General features: G+C 42.0%; 1 protein-coding gene across 1 annotated transcript in view; it reads left to right on the forward strand.

The window, feature by feature from the left end:
• The first annotated feature begins 1,059 nt into the window (after window positions 1–1,059).
• The window catches only part of TTC39A (tetratricopeptide repeat domain 39A), a 56,167-nt gene continuing 37,108 nt past the window's right edge, over window positions 1,060–20,118 (forward strand). Inside the window, exons 1-2 of the mRNA XM_014939495.1 lie at window positions 1,060–1,240; window positions 12,825–12,929. Coding sequence (XP_014794981.1) covers window positions 1,200–1,240; window positions 12,825–12,929 — 146 coding nt within the window. The 5' untranslated portion in view covers window positions 1,060–1,199. The remainder of the gene's footprint in view (window positions 1,241–12,824; window positions 12,930–20,118) is intronic.

The raw sequence follows: 20,118 nt of genomic DNA on the forward strand, positions 1-20,118 counted from the left end.
AGGCAATCGTGAATTAATATGTGTGTTGTCTCAGCTCCTCTCTGGAAAGAGCTGTGCCCCGAGCAGCAGAGCGTGGGGCAGGGCCTGCCGCCTCCCTCTCCTGCACATCTCCAACCCCAGTGTCACTCTGCTGCTCAGAAATTCTTTTTTTAACCTTCTGTGCCCACTGTTCTCACTAAGGTCTCCATTGTTTCCTTGTGTCAACCCAGTCCTGTTTGTCCTGCCACTCCCTCGCCTGGCTCTATCTTTACCTTCCTTCCCCCTGCTCCTTTCCTTCCACAAACTCCTTTCTTTTGTTAATCTCCTCTGGGAGAAGAGATTAATTTTTTAGATTTGTTAATTTCTTCTTATCCTGTAGCGGCATGATTGATACAGAATCATAGAATGGTTAGAGTTGGAAGGGGCCTTAAAGACCATCAAGCTCCAACCCCCCTATCATGGGGGGGGGTTATAATATATGGTTATAATGTATGTAAAAACTAACTTAAAACAATTTTTTCATTATTGTGCATGCATTTGTAATTTCAAGGGATTTAGCTGGGTTTGGACTCTTATTTTATAAACAATCGTTTGTAAATGCCACATGCGAGGGGTAAGTGCTGTTGGGGTGTCACTCCTTTTTGTACAATTACCCGTGTTTTGGGGTGTGGGGCTCCACCCAGGCCAACGCTTTCCTCCGAGGAGCGGGCTACCTTAAAAGCCGGTGAAATACGAATTACATTTTCCTCAGGTTTTTCTCTCAAGAGGAATTAACGACTCCTGATTCCTCCCGCCTGTTCCTGGGCCCGGCCCCAGCCCTCCCTCCCCTCCACCTTCACACCTGCCCCAAGCCCCCGCGCCTCACGGTTCCCGCGCTATAAAACGCCTCACGATCGCACCCACCGTGGCCCAACACCGCGTTATTCCCTCAGCCTGAGGGAAAAGGAGCCGGGCCGGGGGCCATGCCGGCGGAGGGGCGGGCGCTGCCGCCGCTCACCTGTGGGGGCGGCCCCTCCGCCCGGGCCCGGCCCTGGCCCTGGCCCTGCCCGAACATGCGCCGAAGCCCCGCCGCCGCCGCTCCTCCACACCATGCGAGCTGGCTGCGGCGGCCGCCCGCCCGCCACGGGGAACAGCAACAGCACCACCGCCGCCAGCCCTCGGCTCCGGCCTCCCTGCCCGCAGCTTCTGGAGAAGCCGGCGACGCCCTTCGCGACGCCTCCATGGAGTCCCGCCCGGCCAGCAGCGGGAGCGGCGGGGCCCGGTACGGGGTGAGGGGTTGGGGGGCTGCGGCGGTTACCTCAGGCCGGGAGAGGGGCGGTGGGGTCTCTCCCGCTTCAGCCTGCGGTGGGGCGTCCCCCTCTGGGAGCAGCGCTGCCTCCCCCGGGGCTGCGGGAACGCTCCGTCCCGTGTGAGGAGAGGGGGCAGCGGCGGCGGGGAGGGTCCGGTGGCGCCGGTGCCGCGGGGGGGGGGTGATGAGGGCGGCCCGTTTTCCCGCCTCGCTCTGAAGCCGGTAAATGGAGTTTCCCCAAATTACTGTGGGGAGTCGGTGCCCGCCTCCTCCCCGGGCTGCGGGCTCGGGGGCGGCCCGGCCCCGCCGCAGGCCGGGAGGACCCGGCCGCCTACAAACGGCCCGGTCCCTCTGTGCGTCCCTGAAGGGGCAGAAACTGGGGTGCTTTGGTTTTTTTTTTTTTTCCACTTTCAGGGCTTTTTGTTTCCTTTTTTTTTTTTTTTCCTTTGTTCCGCCAGCAGCACTGCCATACCTGCGCTGCAGTCCCTCGGTAGTTACATGCAAATTAACCGTGTTCTTCAAAGCGTTTGTTGGAGAGCCCTGTGGTGTCTCTGAAGCCTGTGGAAGAGCGAGGAGGACCAAGGAAAGGCTCTTCCCTGGGCTCCTCTTTGTTCCAGCCCTTGATAGGAAAACATTGGCACTAATTACTCTGTAACCCAACGCCTTCTTGCTGGCCCGTAGGAAGGAGCTGCAGGTGGAAAACTTTTCTCCCTTTCCACCTGTGCGCTCCCACTGCCCCTAAAATACATAAACTTCCATTGTGTGCGTGTGAGGGAGGTGTTTTTTCAATAGCTGAATCAGTGTGCAAATAACGTTCTTGCCCAGTGATGACGGCGCGTTACATTTTAGACGTGGCTGCGTTAAGGGCCCGTTTGTGGATTCCCTGTTTGACATAAGGCTTTTGAAATAATCTGCTTTACTGTCTACGCAGGAGTAGGAAGTTTTAGGAGTGCGGCTGTTGGAGAGGTCAGCAAACCGTTTCTCTGCATAGAAGAGTGGTAAAGGGTCCATTGGAAGCAGTGGTTTGCTCTGCCTTTGCCTACATGCTTTCCCTATATCTTATATATTCCTGTATCTTCAAGTTGAAAATGGCAAACATCCGTCCCAATAATTTAATTTGGCTGCAGAAACCATGGTGGAAAACGTTTCCTGAACTTCATATTATATAAACTATGTGATAGTGCTGTTTTTTTGGTGGCATCTATATTAACATTAGAGGTATTACAGAGAATGGAGGTGGGGGGTGGTCTAGTGGCACTTAAAGCAGTGAAATCCTGTAGGGTTAAAACATACAGAGTGTTAAACCTGCTAATGATCTAAATGACACATGTATTAGTATTTGTAATAGCTTTACACAATTTTGTTGCCATGTTCTGTCATGATAATTCTTTAAAGGACCAAAATTTTTTTTTTGATTGTTTTTAATCTCCAGGATGGGAAGGTGGGCTATATGTTTGCAATAATGATTTTAAATGACATCATTAAATGGCTTCCAGGTCTTGTGTTTGCTCTGGCAATAGCAGCAGCACAGACTGAGAGACTGTGGTTGCATTGGGCTGCAGAAAGTTTTGAATGTGCAGAAGAACGTTTGCAAAAATGTTCCGAAGGAGGAAGGGGTGCAGGAAGGAGTTTCCTCAATTCTGCTAGATTGAGCAGGTTGTCCCAAAAGTCGGACCGTGTTCCTGAAGAAGCTGCTGGAGAACTTGGTGCTGGTTCCTCATCGCCTTTCTGCAGCTCCATCTACTGGAACCAGCTGCCACATTCCAGTGTGACACTGCACTGGGATGTACAGCCCTTCAGGTGTTTCAGTTACTCTACTACGCAATTTTGAAAGCATATATATCAGGATTTTTGCTACTTTTTGGAAAAAAATATTACTATTTCCTTTTTGTCATTTACATTTTACATAAAATGCTCCTTTAGAACCCCAATGAAGCTCCCAGGCAGTGTCTTCACAGGGCTGAGCTTGTGGTTTCTTAGGTTTCAGGTATATTTTGGGAATAGATTTACATTATTAGCTCATAGTTGGAGGTCACGATGGTCTAGTGGACTGGTTGGAATTGAAAACTAAATGGCAGATTTTTTGAGTAGGGGTGATGGAAAATGACCTCCTATTTTTCAGATTTTCAGCTTTTGTCTTTGATAATAAAACTTTCCGTCTTTTGTGGGAAAAAAACTATCAAAGGAGAGTCCAAGTGTTAGGATGATCATTCAGGTATACTTGACTTAATGGCTTGAATACTGAATGCAAGTCAAATAGAATACAATATTGAACTTTCCATATAATTTTATCTTTTTTTCTCTTTGGCTCTAACTAAAATTGTCATCTGGAGCTGGTGAAATCTCACTGTGTCTGCATCAAAGTTTTTAATTTTGACCAATCTGTGTTTCCTGTCAGAAAGAGAAAAAATGCCAAAAAGATCCCAGACTGCTCTGAATCCGAGTTCTAAATCCGCCTTGGTTGGTTTTTTTTGGTTTGATTTTTCTCCTCAGGTAGCTTGCTTAGTCGTTTTGCACTCTGAAATGGAGAGAATAATAGCTGTCTGCTTCTTGAAGCTGTTGTGCCTAAGAATAACTCTTCAAAATGGCTTTAGAAATACTGAATGCCAAGAAAACTTCCTACTAGTACTCTTTTTCTGTTCTTCAGTATTAATTCAATAGGCAGGTTCAGGAGAGTTATAAAGGCATATTGAAGTGCTATGCTTGAATTTTTATTTAATTAGACAGAAAGTGGCATTGTTATTGATCAAGGTACCATGAAGTAAGCTTTGCAGATGACTTCTGAAATATAAAGTCAGTTTGTTGGAAGTTCTCAGGGAAACATAATCTGAAATTTCATGTAAAGCAATGATTAAAGGCAAAGCAACAATCCCCTATTTGTTAAAGTATTTTGTGTAATTTCTTTTTTATTTATTTATGAGAACCTGAAGTACTGTTCAGCAAGGGAATTGAAACAAAAGCATTATTATTTTTTGTAAGTTGCAGTAAAACATATTACAAAGTAATTTGTTTTGAAAATGCCTTGCATAGATTTAATGCAAAAAAACCCAACAACAAACACAAACAAAACCAAAAAACAAACCAAGAAACATCTCAGCTCAAATTACAGTTCTGCAGGAAAATCCCTTCCATGTTTGGCACAAACCTGAAGTCTAAAAGAAGTGATGTGTAAGTCAGCGTAAAAAGAGTACTGAGCAGACGTTACCGACTCATCGAGGTAGGATGCACAGGTAACTATTTTGTGACCTACCAGTCCATCTTTATTATTGCTAGATAATGCAGAATCCAACCAAAAGGGAAAATTACATAACATCCTTCCCTAAATTCTCACTCTTATTTCAGAAATAATTCAGACCTCTACCCTGATCTTGCAGTCCTTACTAAAACAAATCTCAACAGGTTTTTGTCTGGCTTCTTACCCTGAAAATGTGGCAGATGGGAGCTTGATTTTGCTTAATGCTTTTGTTTGTTTGTTTGTTTGTTGGCTGAGCACCTAAATGTGCTCAAGGCCATTGCAAGACAATGTTCTAGTGCATCTCTGGTTGATTTCCCATTAGTTTTAATATGAACAGGATTAGACCTTTAAACATGGAGAGTAACTGTGTCAGAAGTGTAGGTTGACCAGAGGCAATAAAACTGGGAGAAGTTAGAGGGCTTTGAGAACAGAGCAAATGGGTATTGTAAGGTTGTCTGAAGGCCTTAGGACTCTTAAAAAACAAAAAGGTGTGATATGAATCACACCTGTCCTTCAACGTGACAAAGGTAGAGCATTTGAATTGAAAAAGAAGAGCTGTTAAAACTTGCTAAGTATCAATACAGACTGATTTACCGTGAAAATTTAGTCTTAATTGCAGCAATCCTTCTGTAATGCTGGATATATTTGTTTTATTTTGTCCCTGTGTGAGCTAATTTTTTCTTTGTACATTCCGATGGGTTAATGAAGCTCCAGGATGCTTGGGTTGATAATATGTAATTTGCTAGACTATATTGTGTGTATATATATATGTTTCATTCTGTTTGATGCAGGCAGCTCTACTAACTGGGAAATGCACTCACTGTGGTGCGTTTAGCCCTCCGTGAGCAGTCATGGCAGTACAACACGGAACTGCAAACATGACACCAATACCTTTTATTTATCTGAGCAAACCTGTCTTAATGAATTTATTGCATTGTTTGCCCATTCAGGTACAGGATGAGAACAGTTAACGTAATGCAACCTAGATCCTGCTTGGTGCAAGTTAAACAGCGGTGAAACCAAGGGCCCAGCACAAGTCCAGCAACTCCCTGGACTTTGTTCTACTCACTTGACTGCTCTGCCCACATCCCTTTGTTTTGTGAGCCTTTGCTGGAACAGGCAAGTCCAAATGCCTGAGTATCTTTTTAACATTTTTAAATTTTTTTTGACATTGCTGAGGCATCAACAAGTTGGTGGTTTGAGAGTTAACTTCAAAAATAAACTGTGTCATACTCCCTGGCCAGCTTGAAATACTGACTAAGATCTCCTGAATTCCAGAATTGCATCACTGTTGTGTCTCTGTGCTGAGTATTTGAGAACGTGAATATTTGAAACCTTTCCAATTGCTTTGTTGTTAGAAGTAATGGCATTTCTGCAGCACCGAGGAGTCTTAGTCACAGGCCAGAAACGTGTTCTTGAACACAAGAAGCTAAATGCTGAGGTATTAGTAGCTTGGCATATAGAACAGGAAAGGATATGGTAGAATTAAATTTCTTGCATTAACTTATTTGCTTTTGAATTATGAAGAAATGTCTGTATTGTCTGCAAACTGAATAGTAACAGATTATTGTGAGGGCTGCTTACTGGTGTTCGCCTTTTCATGGTAATGAGAGCTGTTCATCCGAGATTATTTCTGATCTCATGTGGTTTTGGAAATGTTTCCAAAAGACAAAAAGAATTCTTCCAAAGTGATGTGCTTTTTGTTTTCTTTGAACGCAGAGAATTTTTTCAGTCTTGGGCTCAGAACATTTGTAAGGCAGCGTTGCCCAAAGCAGTCGTCTGTTTACAAAAGTAGTAGTCCTCAATTTAGAAATTACCTGGTAAACTTGAAAAGGCTAAAGAAAATAACCCCAGGTGTATCCTGGTATCTCCTAATGTCTCTGTGATTATCCATCATTATGAGAAGAGAAAGTAGTGCCATGGTTTAACCCCAGCAAAGCAAAACAAGGAATTCATTCACAGCTTCCCATGGGCAGGTGGGTGTTCAGCTGTCTCCAGGAAAGCAGGGCTCCATCACACATAATGGTTGCTTGGGAAGACAAAATGACATCAGTCTGAACCTTCCCTTTTCCCCCATTATTCTTCACCCATCTTTATATCCTGAGCATGGCAACATATGGTATGGAATATCCTTTTGGTTGGTTGAGGTCAGCTGTCAGAGCTTTATCCTCTCCCAACTTCCTTGTGTCCCCAGGCTACTCAATGGTGGGGTGCTGTGAGGACCAGAAAACACCTTGACTGCTCAGTAGTAGCTAAAAACACCAGTGTGCTATAAACACTATTCTCATCCCAAATCCAAAACATAGCTCCACGCCAGCTGCCAGCAAGAAAGCTCCATCCCAGCCGAAACCATGACATGTGACAAGAATTTCTGTATTCATTGCTGATATGTTTGAAAACATGCAATGGGGAGGACGCCCTGGTGTCAGTGACAGGACTTGCCACGCATGGTGGCCTCTGTATCTGCAAGCCAGGTTGTGTTCATATCTTGGAGGTGTCTTGGGTGGGGTATTTTTGTTAGGAACTGAAATGTGCTTTGGGATGCTCCTCACGTCTGTGAAGGGCTGAAGTGTTAGCACTGATGAAGCTTTGGTAGCCGGAGTGGCACTGTGTTTGTAGGGAGCAATGTGGTTTTACTACTCCTTCCTTTTTGGAAAAAATTAGGCTGCTTTGGGCATGTGAGGCTAATCTCTTTTCAATTCCATTTCATACTCTATAAATGAGTTGTTTAAGAATTTGCAATATTATTTTTTTTTTCTGACTATATGGCTAGAAGCAACCCCCTCTAAATCTCTTTGAGAAGACAGAGAGAATGTAATGCTAATTATTGTTTCTTTGTACATGCTGAGCTCCCCACCATTGTAGCAGTAAGGTGTGCTGCCAGGTATATTCACTATTGATGCAGGTAGCTTAAGAGACCTACAAAAACGTGTTGGTAAAACCCAGTCCTTTCTACCAGCGATAGGAGTGTTTGTGCTGCCTTCTAAAAACATAAGATTAGCGTTAGTGTTTAAAAATTGAAACTGTGTGTTACACAGAAAGCCCTTGGAAGAAAGGGAGTAAAGGAGACCAGAACACGGTGTTGTCCAAATTGTTAAATATAAAATCAGGAGAAATACCTCAAAATTACTTAAGAGGAACTTTTTGAGCTGAAATTGTAACCCTTCAGATGACCAGCCCTGTTCTTGCCTTCCATGCAGTGAGGCTGGGTGCTGGACAGTTTCTGTTGTCTTGCAGGAGAAATGTTTCAGTGGGACAGCAGGAGCAGAAGCCAACTGTGCAGTGTAGGTAGAATGATTGCAGCAATCAAGCCAAAACCCAGATTAGTGTTCACTGGAGTAGCTTTGTTGATGTTTCTGACTAAGATGAAAGCAGTATCATTGAGCCCAATTGCACCACTGCTCTTCAAGCCTCTGAGCTAGAAGGTCCCTGGCACAGTTACAGAGATGTTGCTGTGACATTTCTTCAGGATGGGAATGTCATCTTTCCATTAGATGCTCTTCTTTGATCTTGCATCTTACTTGCTTCGCATCTTTGGGATATATTTGGGAAAACAGGGTGTGTTCCCACTGCTCCCTGTGTCTCCTGATAATGGAGAGAAGAGACAACAACTGAGTCACCAGCACTTGATCTTCTCTGTGGTAGTTTCTCATCAGGTACTGGTTTAGTTCAATTGTGCTTGACTCTTTGTATTTTATTCTCTTCCTCCAAATGAAGTTACCCATGCACACTACCTCAGCTGACTTATGCAGATAACATAGATTTGGCAGAGAAATGCATCCATATTTTAGGATATGAATGATTTAACTTGTTTCAGCATTTCACAATACTGAAGGAGTTCTTGAATTACTATTAAAAGCATTACTATAAAGACACAAACTTCAGGCCTACCTTTTTTTTTTTTTTTCAAAATTCTGAAAATTACTGAGGTAAAATGAGTAGTAATTCAGCACTTTGCAGAATACAGGCGTCATGATCCTTTTTATTAATGAAATCCATATGACAAATCATAGAGCCTGTGTGCTGCAAACTTATAGTAAGAAGCCACTCAGTATCATCCACACAATGAAATAAAATTTATGCAGAAATACAGTAACTCCCGTGCTCAAAAAAGCCTTCCCTCCCCCTGCTTTTGACCATGATTTAACATCATGATTTTTTTACTTTTGATAGAGCTTTACTTTTCATTAATATTCCAAAATTAATTTTTTGCTTAGTTCTGCTAATTTCTTTTGCTCAATATTGTTGTTGGCATAAAAAGGATTTGAAGTTGAAGTAAAAAGAGCGTTGTCGAGGATGTCCTGAATAATTTCACTTCTGACTTGAGAAAATGTGAAGGCAATGGAGTGGGGAGATCAGGACTTAAGGTTAAGTCAGAGGATACACTGTAATTATGATTTGTGAAGCACCCCCTGTCATGGTTCCCAGGGCAGAGAACGATGATTTCATAAATAATAAGACCACAATGAGAACCATACGACTGTCCTTGCAAGAGCTGCCACCAGAAAGTGATAAAGGAAGGAAGCTTCTAAAACCAGAAGGGAAATGTCCTAAATTTGGAAATATTTCAGATCCTGATTTTTCATATTTGTTTTCTTTAGTTAAAAGAAAAGAAGACACTGATACATGTGAGGGAAGAGAGGCTGCATGCTGAAGGATGTCTGAGTGTGTAATTGTTACCAGAGAAGTGATATTCAAATAAAAACCTGCCAACTCAAGTCTTGAAGAACTTGGCAGAAACAGCCAGAGCCTTCACCAGACAGAACTTCAAAGACCATTTGGAGAAATACAGTATCAATTAGAAATTGTATAAATAGCTAGTGAAAACGATGAATAATCTTTTCCAAGTAGCTCCCGATCCCGCCACGGAAGCACCCCAGTTAATTTTAATTTGTAAGCAGTAGTTATTCCCATCTGGGGGAAAAATAACAATCCGGTAATGTCTTTTATCTCCTGCTGTGGCCCAGGTACCTGGTGCTGCTACAAACATGTAATGGAGTCATTAACAGGGCAGCCTGTGGATTTATTACAATAATTTTTATACCAAATGCAGCACAGGCTTTTCCTGTACAGGATGTCATAAAACCAGCAAGAGATTTAATCAGGTATGCTAATGCATTCAGAGCACCTTCCTGAAATTATCCCTCATTTGTTTATCATTTTTGGGTCTTCCTTTAGCAGGTGATGTCTTCAGTATTAATACTGCTTTGTGTGATCAAAAGGAGAAAATAAATGTGTAATTTTTAACATTAGATGCACTTGGAGAAACTAACTTAGGTAATTAAATCCTAGTCAATCAACTTCTACAGTCCAGCCGTGCTAACGAGAGAGATGACTGCCCTTCTTAAGTACTGGACCAGTCCTGCTGATGTGCCAGCGAAGCAGTTTGGCAGCACACACCACTTTATTTTGGGCAAAATCAGCCAGAGGAGCTAACTCCACTGACTAAATTGTTTATGCCAACCCGTGTCATTTTGCGTGGCGTTAAAGAGAGACTTTTACAAAGAACACGTAAAGTCTTGCTACCTCCCAAATTTATAGGAGCCAACAATTAGCAGCATTTTGGCTGGTGGATTGAAGGTTGTTTTGCAGAGAATCCTTGCTGGGGAGAAGGACTTTCTCATCTCCTTTGCCTGTCAGCTCCTCATAATGCCTCGTTTCTCCTGCCTGTCAGCCGGCCTCCTTTCACTCTCTGTTCTGGTTCACGGGTTTCTGACGTGGTCCGCTGCTGCATGCAGTAATTTTTATTGTTTTAGGTCTGTAATTACAGGGATATTTGACTCCTGCCTAGTTAGTACTGAATGAAGGATGGCCGGTGCTGCCGCCGGTGTGGGACCGGTCTGTAGATCAGAGATAAGCTGGCAGCTGCCAGCACCTCCTACCTGAGTAGTAAGTGCCCGGTGATAAATGAACTTCATGTGTCACGGGCCGGCCTCCAAATGGCTCGTTTGCAGTGTGACCTAAGTGAAGCAGGGATGCTCGTTACTCCCCTCGTATCATCCCTGGTGGCCAATCGGAGAGTCGGGTATCGCAGGCAGCGCTGCCCTGCGCTGGCAGTGTCACCCTCACTCCGGGCTGGGGAAGTGGCACCCGGTGCTGCTGCCACCACTGCTGGGTGTTCCTGCCGCGGCGCTGAGCGGGCACACACCAATGACTATGTCAGAAACCACCAGAGATTTAGCAGAAAGGTAGGTAGCGGTGCACGGCGTTTTCCTTTGGGCTTAGAGGCAGTTCTGATCCTGCCATAAAAAGCCAGAGAGAATCTGCAGCCCACTGGAGCATGACTAATCAGTTTGCTGATACGCTCAGCACTCCCCAGTTGAAAGTATTTCTTCCCTATTGTTAGCAGCAACCAGCCATGATTTGTAGCATTTATGTAAGGTGCGTATTGTCCTCAGGTCTTAAGCCCTTTACTTGGGAACTGCATCAAATGTCAGGTTTCCTTGGAGCATGAAGGAAGTGTGCAACTTGTATTGTTGCTGCTGCGTGCAACTTGTGTGATTTTGCTGTTGCTGGGGGTGGCACTGTGTTAATAATTCTTATTTCAGAAAAGATGCCAAGTAATTAATGTATCTTATTTGTGCTTTGAGCTTCAGCAGTGGTTTTTTCTTTGTCATCTTTCTGTTTCAAAAGAATATTTTAAAAAGGTTTGTTTGTATTGGGTGGAGTAATTCTCCTGCATGACAAGAAACAAGCAAACAAAAAACCCAGGTAAAATATTACTAGTCCAAATATTTTCAATCAGGTGAGACTATATTTTACATAGTGTTAAATATGCCGTTTGGTTCAGGGACTCAGGTTAAAAAGAGGCAGGTAAGAATTGTAATGCATGTGGACAATAATTGGCAAAGTTTTGTTTAAGTGAGGCTCAGAATAGTTAGACAGACATGATATTGCTTATTGTGAGACAGATGCCAAGACTTGGTTAATCAATGTTTGCAAAGCACATGGAGAGTCTTTTGGGTGTGAGATTTGTGGTCTATCTGAAATGTGATGACAACAGCCACTATGAGGAGTGACATATAATGTTTCAAATTTATAATCCTGTTTTTCATATATAATTAAGCTGCTATTTTTTTTTCTATGCAGTCATTATTCTTAAAAACAAGCCACTGCTGCAGTCAGTGGTTATTAGTGATTCTTTCTGTTTGTTCTGTGCTCCCCTGTCTTCTCCTTAAGATGATACCAGGACTTTGCTTTCTGTTTTTCCTTTCAGCAAACTATGCATTATGCCATTTTTTTTAAGGAAGTAATTACTTAAAACATAGTTTCTAAGTCACAAGACAGATCACATCAGTTAGAGCTGTTTGGAGTCAGGAACATGATGAGGATTTGATTGTATTTTGTTAGAGGAAGTTTTTTTGTACAGACTTGCATATGATGTATTAATGCAGTTTAGTTCTTTGATCATTAGGTGCAGATGTTTCATCTGTCCTTATGTTGGCCAGGTGACCTTAACTTTGTTAGTGCAAGGCCTTATTGTTTCTTCTGTGGAATTTTTTGTCCCGCAGTTCTGGTGGTGAGGAACTTGGGCCAAAACTTACTCAGCTGGTCTGTATTTATTCTGTTGCCAGTAACCCAAAGACCAGCTGAGAACCCTTGTGACAGGTCAGGCTGACATCTGAATGTTGTAAAGGAGAAAAGCACAGCCAGAGTAAGCCACTGAGATAATCTTCTGACTTGGAGATGCAGCAGCAGTTTTTTCATGTGAGTGCAGTGGCACTTCTTAGGGACGGTGATGTTCCCAGGAGCGTGCACAATGTGACATTTTAACCCACCTGTGAGTCTATAGTGGTCTTCTGGTCAGGAACATCAGCTGAACTAAAGCAGATGTTCCAGCAGCAGTCGAAAGAATAATCCAATGCAGTTTGGCAGTGTCTCACCCTTAAGGTGACAACATGATCGTAACATCACTAGTTTGTAGTCTCTGTCAGCCTCACACACAGTCAGATGTGTGTTGTCACCCAGTGCTTCTGTGTTCCTGGTACTTGAGCTCATCAAACTGCAGCACTCCCACCTGGTAACTTCTGTATGTCCAGGTTCTTCTTTACAGTACGTGCAGTTTATCTTATTTTCAGAAAGTACAAAACTTGAATTGCTTTCCACATGTCACAGACTGAGAGTGTAGTTTGGAAAAAAAAAAACAGCCCCACAAATATAATGGAAGACACTTTCATTTTTTGCAGTCTCCAGGAATGGACTAGCAGGATATACATATACATACATAAGGCTAGAACTGAAGATGGGAAGCTCAAATGTAGCAGTAATGCACCGGTAGAAGGAGAACAGATGTGCTGAGTTTATTCTCTCTTCTTCTGGCAGGTCACCTACATCAGACCTCAACACGGCGTTGCATGAGTGTATGGCAGCTCTGGATTTATTTCTTAACAACAAGTTCTCAGATGCTTTGGCATCTTTACAAGCAAAGTAAGTTGATTACTTTTACTGGTTTTCCTCTGTTTATTTTTCTTTGCTTCGCTACCTCTCAGGAGAATGACTAGACAACTAGTTCTCCATTAATAGTTGATAACACTGCATGGTTTTGGTTCAGAAGGGGGTGATAAGTTAACGTGTTAAGTTTTTGGGAGGACAGATTAAGTGCTTTACACTTGGGTGAGTAAATAACAAGACTGATCAAAGGTAACTACAAAAAGTAGAGACTTGTTGTCCAAAGAAGTAACCCCTTAGCTGTATGTAGCACAGTATGGGAGATTCTTGCTCCTGGAAGAATAAAAAACATCTTCTGTCACTTCCCCGCCTCCTTCTATGATTTTTCTGCTTACTGTCAGAATTTGAGAATTTATTGTTTTGTGTCTGAATGAGCAACTGACCATGAATTGCCAGGTTTGGGACACAGTACTTTAGGTATGAATTCTATTTTTTTGTGTGTGGTATTTTTTTTTTTAATAACCACTTGGAAAAACTTTCTCACAGCTTATTTTGCAATTCAGTGTTGTGGTCATGCACTCTATTTCCTAATTACATTGCAGCCCAGCATGTAATCAGTGGCCCAGCTGCAAGCAGTGAGGTCATAAAATAGCTTCTAAAAATTGTTGTGTCTTTACATGTCTGTGATTTTTCGTACCCTGTCCTGAAGTTGTCTGTGCTCTTCCTTGTTGAAGTCTGTGGTTAATTCATATTTTGTTTCCACCAGTTTGCTCAGTTTATTTTTGAGCCATCAGCAAATTACATCATGCTTTAAGACCACTGAAATAAGAAACAAATAAAATTCATAAATTCATAGGTGATGCAGTAGTGTGCCTTTGGTATGCATCGGGGTGACTATAGTGAATACCACATACCTGCTTTGCTGAGGTATCAGCCTCAGTCTTTGATGCCAGAATCTGTAGCTTAACCATGTAAGTATGCTCTGTGAGAGGTATTCATGGTAAATTGTAGGCTCAGATGTATTAATAGTGCTGGTTTTATTCATTGCAATGTTGTTTTGTGTTTATATATCATCAGAAGACATCATAAAAATGGTAAGAAGAATAATGTGTTTTCATTAAATGCTGACAGTAAAGCCCCTGTGTCCACCTGGAAATGCTTACTCAGTGCTTAGCATAAAATAGGGAGATATTTTATTGAAGGAGGTTTCCAAAACACTGCAAAAGCTCGTGAGACTGGGGGCTGTTTTTTTCTGTAAATCCATTTTTTTTTCTATTGCATATGGTTTTCATTCAGCTTTTGTTGGGCCCTGCAGACTATATTTAATGAGGTGATACTCTGTTTTTGTACCTGACTATTCCACACTGCAAACCCATTTTGAAACTGATTTTTCATGTTAGCCTGTTGTTATGAGGAGGCCCTTATTCCTGTTGCCTTTGGCAGTGAGAGAAGTACAGACTTATGATCTTTGCAAGTGTAACGCAGAAACAGGATGATAAATTTGCCCACAGATGATATCCATTATGGACACTCCATCTCTTCAGGGAATGACAAGAGCTGTAGAGTGGGCACATATGGTAATACTGAGTATTTTCTTTAGGAGTCATCAGTTCCTCACTGTTGCCTTTTAGCGTGCTGAGATTTTAAATTGGCTTTCACAGTCCATAAACATACTATCTTTGTTTAAAGAAATACTTTTCAGTTTTCACATGCTTGTAAAGAATTTCGTATCATAGATTTTGCAGCTTTACCACTTATGTTGTAGGACATACTCTGCTCTGTATTACATTATTGCAGATTCACTAAATTACTCACATTTGGCTTGCACAATAAGTGTATTTTCGACTGATTTGTACCATGTGTAACTGAGAGCAGATTTGGCAATGTATGAGAGTTAAAATCGGAAGATCTTTCCTAGCAGCTTAAAAATAAATATCTGAGGATGGTGTCTAGACTTGTGTTGAGGTAAAGCTCTTTTTTCCTTTTAGAAAATCAAATCCATCATAAAGGAGAGATCTCATTTCATAATCAGAGTAACCTGACATTTTTGCTTCATGCTACATAACTTTTCTTCTTTCCTCAGCTACCTTTTTGGTTTTAGAGTCAATTTTCTTTATTATCATTAGCAATCATTGTACAGTACCAGGCTCCAGTTATCTTGTGGTTTCTGCAGTATGTTTAATTAAATTATTCTCTTGTATAAGAGTATTCATGTTAAGTCTAAGAACTCTTAAGAAATTCCTTAAGTTCAGTCACCAAACACAGCAGTGATTTTCAATATGTAACCTGTTAACTGTGACAATGAGTAACACTGAAACTGTCTAGTCACTGGAGTGGGGAAAAAATCTCATCTTCCTCCTCAACCCCGAGACATACAGTGAATCGATTAAAAGCTGGCTAGATTTTAGCCCTCATGTAATTGCAGACAGATAATCATAAATTAAAGAGTTGATTCTGGTGAGATATCCCCTTCCCTTCCCCAAGACAAATGTTTAATTAATTATCCCAAAGGAAATCATGACTAAATCACCTGGTAGTTTGCTGATGTCAAATCACTTGAGAGAATGGTAAATAATAAATTCACAACGCAGAGTAATCTGGATCACTGGATGAGCTGGAACACATCTGTGTTGCTGCTTGCGGTATTACAAGAACAATATAAGAACAATTCATTCTGGGGAAAATAGTCTCCAAAAAGCTCTTGGTGTTGTTTGGTGGAATGTTAATTCCAGGATGGCTGTGTTTAAAGGTGATTTCAATCCTTTGATGGGGGAGTATCTCAGGTAGGTGGAAAGAGACTGTGTTACTGCTCTGCTGGTTACTTGTGAAACTCTTATTGGAATAGTGGAGTCCTGTGGTACCTATTTACTACCACTGGAATTTTGAATATAAGCCCAATTTACAATATTAAATGCTGTCTTGTATATTCTGGTCTTTTAAAGGTTTAAAGATGTTACTAAAGTTCTTGACCTTGCAGAACAAAAGCAAACATGAGGCTGTTCAGTGGGGTGGAGGAGCTTTCTCTGGAACTGATCTAAGAAGGAAGGAGTGTGATTGTCAAACTGAGAGTGGTGAAAGAGTAAGGGGAAGCACATGGAGGTAGAGTGAAGCTCTAGCCAGTGTTTGGGTAAAAATGGTGTACAGCTCTGCAGAAAGCTCGAGTTAGCTATTTATTGTAAAAGAGAGTCAAGAACATGAAGGTGGTGATTATTTCTAGTGGGGTTTTTTATCTTTTTATGCCTGGAGTCAGGAAGAACACAACTTTTATACTTGTTGTAAATAAACAAATTGCTGCCAAAACCTGACTTGATTGTTGGTTTCGCCTCCTAGCTGAAAGAACTTACTAGATTCTGAATTCTGGAGAATGGCTTAGATCAAGAGGAGGTTGGACTAGATGATACCCAGAGGTCCCTTCCAACCCCATATCATCCTGTGATCAAAAAGGCTCAGGGGTACTTTGTTGAACCACAGATTTTTGGCTAAGATCAGACTTAGACTATTCCATTGGCTTGTGGTAACTAGGGAACCCGGCTGGTGGTTGGTTAGAGTGGTCCTTTCTAGCTGTAAATGTAGTGCTCATGGAGAGTTTTCATAGGAAGCAGGTTCTTACTGGAAAACGTGTGTTCATCAAAAGAGAGACTTTCTATGGAAACCCATGCAGTAGGTGTAGTGGGTTGTTTGAACATTAGGTGGGACTTCTTGATCAAAGATGAGAAAAGCCTTCAGGCCTCGTGTGACCACATTCTCCTGATGCAGTTTCCATTTGGGCCTTGATCTCTCACAGTAGGGTACACCTGGATGAACAGACTGTCGGCTGCTCTGTGGAGGGTCTTTATCACTCCGTGCTGTTGGATTATTTCACTTGTTACAAGCATCTTGATACCGAATCAGAGCACGGACTTGAATCTGGAGTTTCTGTAACCTGGTGATACATGTCCTGGCTGCTCGATTACTGTAAAAGGATCCACAACAAAGATTTTGGGCACTGTGTTTCTCACAAAAAATACTAGCCCTTGGGTTAATTCTGAGATCAAGTCAAGCTTTTGGATTTTCATACTTAAGCTGGAGGGGAGAGCTGTCACCATCCTCACTTAGGTACTTGTTTTCAGGCAGGAATTAAAGTGTTCTCCAACAGGTCTCAAGAAAGAGCAGTGCTACAAGATGATAATGATTGCACCGTAGTTGGAGAACAGGCATGTGGTGTAACTCCATCAGTTGCCTAAAGATATTACTTATAATCCTCTTACGCAGCCATGTGATACCAACTACTGGGATAACTCATTAATCAGAATATTAGTTGTATTTATGTCATAAAGGCTTGTTAACTCCAACAATGTCCTGGGGAAAGTGCTGCTAAGGAATCAAAAATAAAAACAAAAACAACCCTGTCAAGTTTCAGTCTATACCCATCCATATAAAATCCAGGTCTTAAAACTTATGGCAAGATGCCAGCATGTAAGTGGCAACTTTAATTGTATGATTAGTATAAATGGCATCGATAACTTTTACTTTTGGTTGCATTCCTACCCACCACTCATCCCCTTGGAAAAAAAAAAAAAGGTTGAATTTGAGTCTTTATAAATACCAGTTGACTAATGATAAACATTAATTATTATCTCCTTTAAAATATTGGAAGCAAAATAGACGAAGCCATTGATTAAGGGAGGAGTGATTTCATGTCAGAAGCAAATTACTGGAGAGGGAAATCCTGTGTATTTGTGAAAAGTATCAATTTTCCTTTTAGCGCACTGATTTTAATATTTATCTGTTTTGATTTTGGAAGGGGACTATTTTAGTGCCTTCCCTGTGCTTTGAATTTAAATCTTTGTAAGGGTTTTATTTTAATAAATACGAGATGAAGTGTGTTTCTCTGCGCCCACTGAGGCTGATGAGTAATCAAATGAACAGGCACACTTCATCAGGCTGGCATTTTATAGTATGTTCATTTTTTTTCCACTTTACATTATCAGTCTACTGAAAGAATCGTGATGCAGGAGACTAAGACAGAACTGTCCTGACTCCACTGGGTTTTAAATAATTTCTCCGTTTTCTGTCTGTTCTCCTTGCTCATGGTGGAGATGAGATGAATGTTGGCACCGTCTGGGGCTCATAGAACTTAGGGCAGTAGGTGATTTTTCCAAAATGGCTTTTCAGCTAAATTGGTTTAGATGTTGGTTAGCAGCTGGGGACATGCTGAGGGCAACTAGGAATTCAGTACAACCACAAAACACAGACTGCAATGGGGATTAAAGATGTATGCTGCAAATTCCTTCAGTATAGCCAACCTGCCCTGTGCTGTGTGTATTGGAAAAAGTAGCCCTTGGTCATCATAATGAAGATTGGCAAGGGAACCCCCAGGTGTCTGTGTAATGCTGTCTGTACCAGCAGTAGGTATTGCTTTAGCCCCCAGATCTCACTAAATATGTCTACAAAGAAAGACAGGATTGCATCATCACTTGGATTGTTCTTTGGTGACTTTATTGCGTAATGCTGTTGAGGGGGTGTCACTTTAGATGTAGATAAGGTTATTTTTTGGCTCTGTAAAACACTAACCAAACATCAGAGACTTCTGAGGATACTTAAGCGTTTTTTACTCTATCAAGCAAAAGAATGAATACATAATAATGTATGCATTATTAGAAAAGTTACAAATTCTTAGAAAAAGGGGTTCAGGTCACCACAGAGAGTTGTTAGATCACTGGTTAATGTAGGGTTGTCTTAAAGTTATCCTTAAAATTACCTTTCAGTTCAGTCCAGATTATCAAAACCTGGGGAGGTGAGTGTATTCTGAAGGGAGAAATTAAATGGATTGAGGTGTCTTTAAACTTTGGTTTTTGCCCTTAAAACACTGAATGAAAGTGCTTGAGGTGGGAAGGGACTTCTGGAGGTCACCTGCTCAAGCAGGGCCATCTAGATCTATTTGCCCAGGCCTGTGTTCAGACAGCTTTTGAATATCACCAAGAATGGAGACTACAAGCTGGAGAATATGGAGACTACAAGCTCTCTGGGCAACCTGTGTCAGTGCTTGGTCACTCTCACAGTTGCAAAGTGTTTTCTGATGTTCAGACAAAGCCTCCAGTGTTTCAGTTTCCACCCATCGCCTCTGGGCCTGTCACTGGGCACCACAAAAAAGAGCCTGGCTCCATCCTCTTGGTGCCTTCCCTTCAGGTATTTTTATATGTTATAAGATTTCCCCCTGAGCCACCTTTTCTCCAGGCTGGACAGTCCCAGCTCTTTCAGCCTTTCCTCACAGGAGAGATGCTCCAGTCCCTTCAACATCATCATGGGCCTTCATTGGACTTTCTTGAGGATGTCCATGTCTGTCTTCTACTGAGGAAGCCAGAACTGGGCAGTACTTCAGGTGTGGCCTCAACAGTGCTGAGCAGAGGGGAAGGATCACCTCCCCTGAGATGATCACATTGGCCCTATTTGTGGCAAGGGCACGCTGCTGGCACACCACTTTCTCCTTCAAAGAAAAAGAAAGTGAAGTGGCTCATCTTGAGAAATGAAGACCCAACGTACACTTATTGAGAATAGGTGTGCTGAGGGTGGAGATTTTGTTGGAAGGATATCCTTGTTTGACTACGAGTATTTTTTAATATTCCCTGCCATATAGAACTGTCTGATTCATTCTGAAAGTGTAAACAGTTGAAGCAGCAATTGTTGCTCTTTAGCAGTATTTGTCTAAGTCGTGCTGTTTGTCAGGGGTGGATTAGCAAGGACTACAGAGAGTTTCTGTGGCAGGAATTCATCTGAGCTTTCCCTTCAGTGTATTTCTGAAGCTGTCTTTATTGGACCTCTAGGCCTGAAGATATTTTGATTCGTTTGCAAAGGATTATAACACAGGTGGGTGCTGGCTGAACGCTGTAAACATGTGCAATGTATAAACTTTTCTTCTGCCAGAGGAAAGTGCTGGCAATGGCTGCAGGGAGGAGTTAATTCTTTTCCTTGCGCTAATGCCAAAGTTTTTGGCTTTCTGCAAAAGAGGCACCACCTGAAATCCCACAAAAGGATATTTAAGTTGAACAAATTGGGGTGGAAGGTTGGCAGAAAGGTAGAGGATAAAAAAGCTGTAATGTTTGGCGTAGCCTGGAACACTTCTGGTGGGAAGATCTGTTTAAGGAAGATTCTATTTTGGCCATTGTTAGAGTATTGTGTTACTTATCTCCTTGAGTCTGTCCTGAGCAACTGTCCCAAAATAGAAGAAAAATATCTGGATTTGTGTCAT

The sequence above is a fragment of the Calidris pugnax genome, unplaced genomic scaffold (genome assembly GCF_001431845.1).
Source record: "Calidris pugnax isolate Ruff unplaced genomic scaffold, ASM143184v1 scaffold18, whole genome shotgun sequence".
Lineage (NCBI taxonomy): Eukaryota > Metazoa > Chordata > Aves > Charadriiformes > Scolopacidae > Calidris > Calidris pugnax.